The sequence below is a fragment of the Gavialis gangeticus genome, unplaced genomic scaffold (genome assembly GCF_001723915.1).
Source record: "Gavialis gangeticus isolate Ggan-Ray unplaced genomic scaffold, GavGan_comp1, whole genome shotgun sequence".
Lineage (NCBI taxonomy): Eukaryota > Metazoa > Chordata > Crocodylia > Gavialidae > Gavialis > Gavialis gangeticus.
In genome coordinates this window covers 85,771,073-85,781,503 of record NW_017729033.1, presented here as the reverse complement: position 1 = coordinate 85,781,503, position 10,431 = coordinate 85,771,073, and the positions used below count along the sequence as shown (strand labels likewise).

The 10,431-nt window shown below is 42.5% G+C and overlaps 1 protein-coding gene across 2 annotated transcripts in view; it reads left to right on the top strand.

The window, feature by feature from the left end:
* BANK1 (B-cell scaffold protein with ankyrin repeats 1) overlaps nucleotides 1–10,431 on the top strand; it is a 457,231-nt gene that overhangs the window by 435,609 nt on the left and 11,191 nt on the right. For both annotated transcript variants that reach the window (XM_019526509.1, XM_019526510.1), the window contains 3 exons: nucleotides 2,133–2,311; nucleotides 5,029–5,092; nucleotides 5,998–6,027. In XM_019526509.1, coding sequence (XP_019382054.1) covers nucleotides 2,133–2,311; nucleotides 5,029–5,092; nucleotides 5,998–6,027 — 273 coding nt within the window. The remainder of the gene's footprint in view (nucleotides 1–2,132; nucleotides 2,312–5,028; nucleotides 5,093–5,997; nucleotides 6,028–10,431) is intronic.

Below are 10,431 nucleotides of genomic sequence, written 5' to 3'. Positions count from 1 at the left end.
TTCTGGCAGCCCCCTCCCCCAGCGAGTCTAGTTTAAAGCAGATCATATTTTCTTCTTCATCAGTATACCATATTTTCTCACATAAAATTTGCACCTTCTTCCCCCAAACCAATTGGTAGAAATTGCAGTGCATTTAATATGAAAGAAATAAGGATCCCTATGGGTCCAGAAACTTGACAGCAGGGAGCTGTGGCAGTATTCATTGCCATGGCTCTGGGAATCCTGGCAATTAACATTGCCGCCACACCCCCACTGTCAAATTTCCAGGCTGGTGGCTCCCTCCAGATAACCCTTGTTATGGCACAGATTGCAGTAGTGTTCAAGGTCAGTTTGTGGCTGGACCTGGCATGTGTCCCTGGGCCCAGCACAGGGCTCCAAACCCAGTGCTCTGGATCAGGCCCAGCACACGGCTGAGACTCAATGCGCCAGACTGGGCCCAGCACATGGTCTAAGCCCTGCCATACCAGATCAGTCTGTAGCCCCAGACCCAGCATGCCAAATCCGGCCAGCATGCAGGGTCAGCCTCTGGGCCCCATCCAGTGCACAGGGCTGTCAGCAGGCTCAGGAGCAGTCTTGGCTCCCTAGCTACTCAGATACTTACTCAAACTAATATCTTTATGCTATCTTTTCAAAACAGGGTGTGTGTTATAATTCTGGGGTGCATTATCTGTAGGAAAATGTGGTATTTTCCTTTGCATAACTTGTCATCTTTCATTTAATATTGGTGTATGCCATATAGAAACAGAGCAGGGAAATCAGGTACAGTCAATTAAAAGGTTACATTGAAGAACTGATAGTTTAAGCACTTAAATTCTTTCTGTGCTCTATATAGTATCTAAGGTGAGATGACATGAGCAACAGTGACTTTATACCAGTTTCCTGATTTGGGGGCTGTTTCAGCACCCAGAATGAATTAAAGCAGCCTCAAGTCTGTTACAACCTACTTACATCTGCTTAGAGCCCCCAAATCACCAGTGCCCTTGAGCTGTGACGGTAGCAGCAGAGACCTTATTTTTTTCCCTTTCAGCTGCTCAGAATCTGGCCTTATGAGGCTACAAAGAAATTATAGATTTCTTTTTTTTGTTTTGTTTCTGCGTACTGTCTGGCAGTTATGATGGCGTGAAATAAGTGAAACTCCTGAAGAAATTCTAACCAAGTTATAGCAGCAGCTATTGAAAAGCGTGGTACAGTACACTCCACTTGAGTGCATAGCCTCAGGACTGAAAAAAAGGGTGTGCCAGCCTATGCATATATTCAGACTTAATGTAACCAGTGCTTATTATGCACACAGCATTCTCAATGCTTCTGATAGTTTCAGGGCTGGTATTAGAAATGGTGGAAGCAAGAGGAGGTAGCAGCCCTGAAACCAATTAGCTCTCATCATTTTTAAGGCATTTAACAAAGTAGCTTTTTAGTAGATGCTTCCCCATTTCTGTGCTGCTAGCTGGGGTGCAGTTACTTTGCAAAATAAACTGTAGAGGTAAAAAATTTTATGCACTTGAGTAATTTGTGCATTTAATCAATATGAGGATAATAAATGTTTGTTGTATTATAAGCAATAAACAAAAAAGTGGAACTGGCAATTTATTATGAAGCTAAATAAATTATGCACTTATCTGGTACATGTGTAACTGGAGTACACTCGATGTGAATTTGAGGCCTAAAGAAAATGGCCATTAACGGGATTTGGGGATTTGTCTATTGTTGTTCTCGGGTAACACCATGGTCCATACCTCTGAAAACTTGCCATTGCTATAATATGCCAGGGCTTGCTTTAGGATTCCGTTGAATTTTACAATTAGTTAATGGTATGGCACAATCTCCAAAGAGGAAATACAATATAAAGTCAATCTAATGAAAAAGTGAACTAATCAGTCAAATGGCAATGATTTTGAATGTTTTGTTCACTAGAACACATTACTGCAAAAGAATTCTGGCAAAATGCCTTGCTGCATTTTTCTATATAGCTGGGCTATAAATGCAAAAAAAAAAAAATAATAATAATAATAATAAAGGTGTATTGCTTTGTGCTTACAAAACTGCTGCTCCCATGCTCTTAATGAGACATGCACTTGCATTTTGGAAATGGTTTAATAATAGTTTGTGCTCTTTTTTTAACTTGATACCTATAGACAGAGGTCAAACTGATTCTCCCACTTACACCACATTGAGACACTGCATCCCCTCTGGGCAGGAAGAACTGATCCTTCTGCAAGAACGAGTGAAGCAAGGGACTATTTCTGTGGATGAAGCACTTGAGAAATTTAAACAATGGAAGAATGAAAAAAGCAGTTCAAATATCCCTCAGCAGGTATAATTCTGAAGGCTTATGTTTGTTTTCTGGAGAGTTTAATCAAGAATTTCAAAAATAGGTGTCTAAAGTTTGACTTTTAAGTGGAGATTTAGGCATCAAAATAAGTGCCCTAATTTTCAAAACACTATATACCCAGCAGTTTGCTTGTATTGCTTAGGGCAGGGGTCAGCAACATACAGCCTATGAGCTGGAGTCGGCGTATGGAGCCGCTAGATGCAGCCTACAGCCTGAAGAGCTGCTGCTTCCCCCAGAATCCCTGCACCCTGGCTGCAGCATGGGTTCAGCTTCTAGAGGATAGGGAGCTGTGTTGCATGTAGGAAGTGGCAGAGGAGAGGAGGCAGGGAGAAGCAGTGGCACTGAGGACTCCATTTCCAGCTGCCCAGCCCTGGTACAGCTGTAAGTTGCACCACTTCTAAAGAGTAGGGTGCTGGAGGAAGCAGCACCAACACGGACAGTTTTCAGCTGTGTATGGCTCTAGTGCAGGTTTAGGCAAAGCCGCCTGTTGCTGATATGCTGCCAAAGCCACATGGCCTGTGTTGAACCAGAGCTGGTTGTTCCAGCATGTGGCTTTTAATGGTTGCTGGCCCCTGTTTTAAGGTAAAAAAACCTTTTACATAGTTTCAGTGAAAGTTAGTTGTTTCTCAGCACTTAGGTACCAAGCTAAGTTGCGTGAACTTACTGTGAGTTAAGGACCTCAAGTTTAGGAACTCTTTTAAATCTTTGCCTTGGTATGTTGATCACTGAAGTAAGCTGTCTGGCACCGAAGAATAATAACTAGGTATTCAAATCCTTCCCCAAATCATTAATCTTCCTAACTGGAAAAAAACAATGTACAGAAGGGGAGGCAACTCCAAAGACAACAGAGCCAACTAATGAAAGTTTATCTGTTTCAAGCTTACCGTATTATACTGGTATGATGTTTTATGTAGATGTCAGAGGGACAAATTCACAATAGAAATTTAGGCACCTTGCTTCTAATGGTATTTACAACCCCATGTCAAGGATTCAGGCTCCACTACATACTACATGGGGAGAATTAGGGACTTCAGGATAAAATTCAGAACTCAGCATACTGTCCCTCAAAGAGAGTGAATTTCTTTCTCTCCAAAATTGAAGGGGGGGGAGGGCAATATTGTCTTTCAAAAGCAGTCTGAGGAGATGGACATGGTAATACCTCCCTTCTACCCTGTAGCCCAGTCAATACAGCATTTGCCTGGAATATTTGAGACTTGGACCAGGAGACAAGCCTCCTTCACCTGAAGGGACCTTGAATCCACATTTCATACCATGTATCCCATAATACCCAATGGCTTTGGGGTGCTCCTGTTGACACTATTACACTTCATAAAAGCAAAACTTAAATATTCACTGGAGCCGGTCTCCTTCCCAAGAGAGTATTCTAACCACTGAGTTATATTCATCCTCTTCCCCACCTCTGTGGCCCAAAAATTAAATATTGCATACTAATTAAAGTGTTTTAAAAGCAAAGATCCATTGCAGAATTCCCTGTAGTTTGTGAGAGGTAATGTTTAGGCGCTCTTGTGGGGGTGAGAGGTATAAATTCAGCTCTCCTGAGATGGAGAAAGGACTGTTCTAACTACTCAGCAATTAGGGAAAGGGGAGGTTTCTTAAACCCTTTTTATGTAAGCGCATGTAGGGATTTTGCAAATTCCAGTCATGCGTAAATGTTGTTCATAGATGCATAAAGAAGCATTTTGGCAAATAAGTCTCCTTGAGAATCTAGATGTGTACTGTATGCATATATGCATCTCTTTTCACTCAGCACCCAAATACAGCCATTTTTATATGCTGGCAGCTGCCCTTGCAAAAATGATCACTCACACAACAATGTGAAGAATATCATACCCTTCAGATTCTTTAGACCATGATTCTGCCACTAAAGCCCCATTGAAACATCCTTTTGATCCTTACTTTGAGATGAAGTCACAGGTTAAAGTTTGTTCCCTAAACATTTAGTTGAAACAGAAAAGAATCAGTGTGCCTTGTAGGCAGCCACTGGGATTATTCACAGTGCATCTGTTTTGAGTCGGGCTGGCAGAATTAGGCCCTAAGGTTCTTTCTGCTACACCTTAGTTCTTGGTTGGCCATAAAATGTTTAAAACTTTGAAGAAAGACACAGCCTAAGGGCTTGTCTTACTGCTAAAAAAAGCTGCTTCCCTCTTACCTCAGGGTAACTAATGTGTGTAAGTTATTCAAAGTAAAGAAACAGTAAAGCCAAGAAGACTCCTTTGTTTTAGCATGAGTTAACTTGCCAAGTCAACCTTAGTGAGTTTTGCCCATGGTAAAACTTAAGTGGCCTTGGTCTCATTGTAATTTTACTTCATGCTACATAGTTATCCCAAGGTAAAAAACACAATATGCACAACGACACAGTCTTTTAGGAAGTGAAGAAAAGCCGTATGTTAATGTGGATGTGAAAGTGTCATTATCTTCTAGCTCTGGGCACAGCATAACCTGCTAAAAGAAGGAACACTCCTTAAGGCTACTTGGATATAAATGCTGAAAGTAGAAAGCTCCACCTGCAAAGCAGTATAGGCATTTTTCATAGCCCTTTGAAATGATTTTCCTGCTTGAAGAACTAGTGGTTCAGAATACTAAAAAGCCAACCTGTTCCAGCTATTCATTCATTATTTTTACAATCAACTGTAGTTATTGATTTCTTTTGTTGTCTTTGTGTTTGTTTCTTACTTAAGGAAAAAGTACGCCAGCTCCGAGACTCCATTATCGGAAAAAGAGTAGAAAAGGAAAATCTGTACGGTAAACTACAATTTAGTAGCATCTCAATACACTAAAGAAATTAGCTTTGGGATAAATATGCCAAGTCTGTACTAGAGGCCTGATCCAAAGCCCAAGTTGGTCTTTAGATCAGACCTGAGATTTGTAAGGAACATTTTATGGTTTATCTCACATTCTTTTGATGTAATCCAAGACTTCATCTTTTAGGGTGACACCTGACCTGCTGACAATAGTGAGAGTTTTACCATTAACTTCTGTAGGGCCAGATTTTCTCTACTGGTCTCAACTGATTAGCTTTCCTATATACATTGTATTTCCCATTGTAATATCAGGATTATGAATGGGCTATTTCCAGAAAACAGTTCACTTGATAAAAGCAGTCTGTTGATTTGTTTTCAAGTCAGCCATGAATACATGTGGTCTTCAAGAGCTCCTTTGAGTAAACTGTTCTCATTATTTGAGCTGTGTGATTGGTCCTTTATGTTACACAATATAGCTTCTGATTCATAATTATATAGCCTAGACCAGAGGCTAACACACTTTTAGTGAGAAGGATTTTAAAAGTGAGCATGTATAAAATAAGTAGCTTTCATAAGACAGTTACTCAGATAGCTAAAAACTGTATGTAAGTACTAATGCCAATCAGATTTTCAACTGGAATTATTTTTAATGGTGCCTCATTAAAAATAATTCAACCTGCCCTGCTATTTAATTGTGACAATTAGTGCGGAATACTCAACTGATGATAAAAATCTATTTTAGATAGAATTCAACACTGATAGCTTTCTGGAACAGAATCAAATTTTGAGAAAATCATTTTTCTTTTGAAATCAATCTGAAAAAGGTATGCAGAGGGCAAAAAATAGATACATTCACTCTGAAGCCAGAACCAGATTCATTCTAACAGTGCTTTCTCTTCCCAACAGATAAGATCACCATTGAACATCACCCACATGGTAAGCAATACTAGCAACACCTTAGCACAGATAACATCCCAGAGTAGAAACTACTGGACAAAAATGTAGTATCATATGGACAGTTAAGAGCACACGAAGTGGCATACTGAGTCAGACCAACGGTCCCTCTAGCCCAGTGTTCTGTCTCTGACAGTGACAGTGGCTTTAAAGCTAGAGCATTAAACAGAGAGTATATCTAGAGTGATCCATCCTGTGTTCATCACCCTACATGGTATCCACTATCACTGTTTCTGTTTAATTGCTATTAATAGATCTAGTGTCCATGAATTTGTCTTTTTCCTTCTTTCAACTTAAGAGAAAAGGTGGTTGAATCCAGGGGATTCAATTCTGAGCCTAAATGATTCAAAACTGAATCCTAAAATTTGAATCTTAACAGGAGCTGAGACCACTGGGCCCTCTGAACAGATTGAGTCCCTGACGCCCTTTACAACAAACCATACAAACTCCATGTTAGCATCCAAAAATCACTTCCTTCCTAGGGTTTGCTTTTTTTTAATTCAGCAAGGAGTTACATGGTATAGACTTCATGTTAAACTTCATTTTTGTGTTTGGTCTCCCTTTAGGGTCTCCCTCTAAAGTTCTCCTGTTCCCTCTTGTCAGGGTCCAGTTAATGAACCATACTTACACCAAAAAATCAACAGAATTTTTGACATCTTAAGTGAAATTTGATGGCCTGTATTATTTAGGATGCCACATTACATGATCAGAATGGACCCTCTGAGCCTTAAGATATGCATATCCTGTTATACTCTTTTATATCACTCCAGTCCTCTCTTTGGATTAGCATTGCTTCTGTTTCTGTAGTTTCTAAAGAAAGCAGACTAGACAGTCTTCATTTGAGAGATATGTTGTACAACATGCCCTATAATAGACTGGTATGTATTTGTTTTATCATAGTTCCTGTATTTGTTTAATATGTTCAAAATCATTAGAATATTAGTGTTTCCATATTTCAGTTTAAAAATGAGCATTCTGTTTCTCCCATTGTCATGTTTGCACTTTCAGATTTGGGTGCCCCATTCAGGAGACCATGTTGAAGGGAATATTTGGTCAATAAGGAGTATTTTTTTAAATTGGGGAATAGAGGGAGTTGAATTTTGCTTTAAATACCGAAACATAATTTGGAGTTTCTTGATATTGGGTTGAATCTTTGCTCCCAGTGTACTCACTGGAAGTTGCATTACTGTTAGCAGAAAAACTCAGTTTTATACTGCTTTCAGTGTTGTGGCCATTACAATAGGACTTAATGAAAAAAAATTGCACTTCATAAAAAAAAAGGGGGGGGCTTTCTCTCTAATTTTTTAAAGAAAAAATGGGTTAATTCCAGTTACTTAATACCTTTACATATTCATTCATACAAGCATCAAATAAGGACAACACTATTTCAGTGGTAAGGTTCATGTGACGGTCATTAATGCATGGATATTGTCATATTTTTGTTGCTGTAAAGAAAAATGCAGCGTCCTATTTTCAAAAGTGACTTAGACACTCAAAACCTAGACTTTTTAAGGTATCACTCTCTTAAGTATTGCAGCCTGAGGCTTGGATCCTTAAATGAGGCTTGAGTGTTTCTTCACTCATTGTTATGTTACATATAGTGAAGGAGGGCTGTGTAATTTTTATTTCTAAGCTCAGTGTGTGAAGTCCAATCTTTGGGAGAAATAGGCAACTGAGGCAGGGATTTTCAGAACCTGGCCAGAGCAACAGGAGGCACAGACAGAAGAGCAGAAAGTGCCGTGAGTTACAACGATCCCCCAGGCCCAACAGACAATCACTGTTGGGTCCCAGGGGTGGGAGATCGAGTTGCTGTTTAGAGCAGCTGCAAATCTGCAGCCTCTCTCCCCTAACAATGCCCACCCCCTCTCCTAGCCCCAGTGCTGTTTTCAGAATGGGAGGGGGGAAAGGGAGCAGAGGAAACTCATTCTGGCAGTTACCCAGCTGGCACTGGTTGGGTGGGTGGATTGAAGCCTTGGGCGGGGAGGCTCCAACCCCCTCCACCCCTCCCTCCAGTGCCATCTGAAAAAATCCCAGACTGAACTCCTTCTGCTCTCTTCCCCCTCTCCTATTTTGAAGACTACTGGGAGCAGGCTGAACTGCATCAGCTCAGCCCTGCTTCTGGCACACACAGACAGAAGTTACTGAGGGTGCCCTATTTTGGAGCATCTTCATCTGAAACCTCATGCAATGCGGGTTCAGATTGTTGCAGGATCATGCCCTTTTAAAGCTCTCAGTCATGCGCTTGTGTTTGGTCACAGCTGTAGAGCACTTTCAGGGGCCAGATCAGGCAACAGTTGTCATTTCTGTCTGTGCATAGGGTGTCACCTGGGGTGCAGACAGAAATGCAGCTCCCAGCTGTAACTCAGAATGATTTTTTCAAAGCATTTTGAGTTATGTTACCCCAGACCAAATAGAAGTTCCCTGTTGGTTCAAGGTGGGAGGAGAATCTAGCTGCAGTCTGGGTACCTACCATTAGGTTCCCGTAGCAATGCCCTCTGACGGCGCTCCCTTTATTCAGAATAGGAGAGGAGAAAGGCAGCAGAGGGATCCTATTCTTGGGGCAAGGATCCACTTGGTTTTCCTCACCGCTCACTGCTCAAGCAGGGATTTCCCCCCGCTTCCTCCTTCCCATCTCCCACAGCACAGCCCCACGGACCCTAGGAAAGTGGTATGTTAGCTAATGCTGAGATGTGTCTGTGTGTGTGTCTCCAATTTAACTGGGACAGGACAAAAGCAGACAGGACAAAGGCAGACAGAACAGTGTCCACTTAGGGCTTTTTGGAGCTAATCAACAGGTCAGCTGGTAATGTCCCACCTTGGAACTGCTGTTTAAGAAGAGCTTGAACTAATGAGAGAGGCTTTTGTTTTGCTGATGAGCTGATAAATGCTGTGGTTTTATCATTCCCCCTGCTGGTTTGCAGCCCTGACAGGTTTGCAGACAAGGAGAGAGAGATTGAAATTGCATCAGCAGATGCATGCACTGCACACACACCCCTTTGCCTCAGAGTGCTAGCCCAGGGCTGGGGTTTGGTAATACTCCCACTCCTTGAGCAGCAAGCTGAGGGGAGGGAGGGGAAGTCTGAAATGTTGCAGGCCAGGGCGGGGAGGGGTTTAAACCCCTCCCTAATTAGGGTGTCCTGCCAGGACCTGGACACGTGCCCCCCCCTCAGTTCAGCACTATGAAAGGGGAGGGAGGGCAACTCTAGCACCCCCTGCTTTCTAGCCTGTGCCACAACAGGCATGTGCCAGCATTTCTGGAATTAAAACAGACTGTCTATTCACCTCCAAATAGGTTCAGGCTTTGCAGGCTAGACTAATTTGCAAAGATTGAATCAATTCAAGCTCAGGCTTTTTGAACATCTGCCCCTAGCTCTCCTGTCATAGTGGTGCCCTCCTGGAAAAGCGCAGGCTCAGGGGGAACTTGGTGGTTGCTTATAACTACATAAAGGGTGTATATCAGGACCTAGGAGAATTTCTGTTCACCAGAGCGCCCCAAGGAAAAACAAGGACCAACGGTCATAAACTCCTCCAAGACTGTTTTAGGCTGGACATAAGAAAAAATGTCTTTACTGTCCAAGCCCCCAAGACCTGGAATAGACTCCCTCCAGAAGTGGTGCAGGCACCTACTCTGGGCTCATTCAGCAAACACTTGGATGCTTATCTTGCTGGGAACCTTTGACCCTAGCTGACTTCCTGTCCCCGGGGCAGGGGGCTGGACCTGATGATCTTTGAGGTCCCTTCCAGCCCTAAAGTGTATGAAATCTATGAAACATATATTCCATATAAAATGTTCTATGGAAGCCACACCTGGGAACAAAATGGTAAATGATCCATTCAATTTACTGACTAGGTGGATGGCAGTCATTGGTAATTTTCATAGTTTCATAGTTAGTAGGGTCAGAAGGGACCTGAGCAGATCATCAAGTCCGACCCCCTGCCATGGCAGGAAAGAATACTGGGGTCAAATGACCCCAGAACCCCAGGGTAGGAACCAGCACCACTTCTCTTGGAAATTGGTTCCAGATCTTAGCTGCCCTGACAGTGAAGTAGCGCCTCCTGATGTCTAATCTGAATTTACCCTCAGCCAGCTTGTGACTGTTATTTCTAGTCACTCCTGGTAGTGCTTGGGGGGAAACAGGGACTCCCCCAATGCCTGCTGGTCCCCTCTGACTAGTTTGTAACAGGCCCTAGATCCCCCCTTAGCCTTCTCTTATGAAGGCTGAACAGGTTCAGGTCCCGTAGGGCCTGCCCTGCTGCCCACTGATCATGCGAGTGGCCCTCCTCTGGACCCTCTCCACATTGTCCACATCCCTCTTGAAGTGCGGCGCCCAGAACTGAATGCAATACTCCAGCCATGACCTGACCAGTGCTGCATAGAGGAGGAGG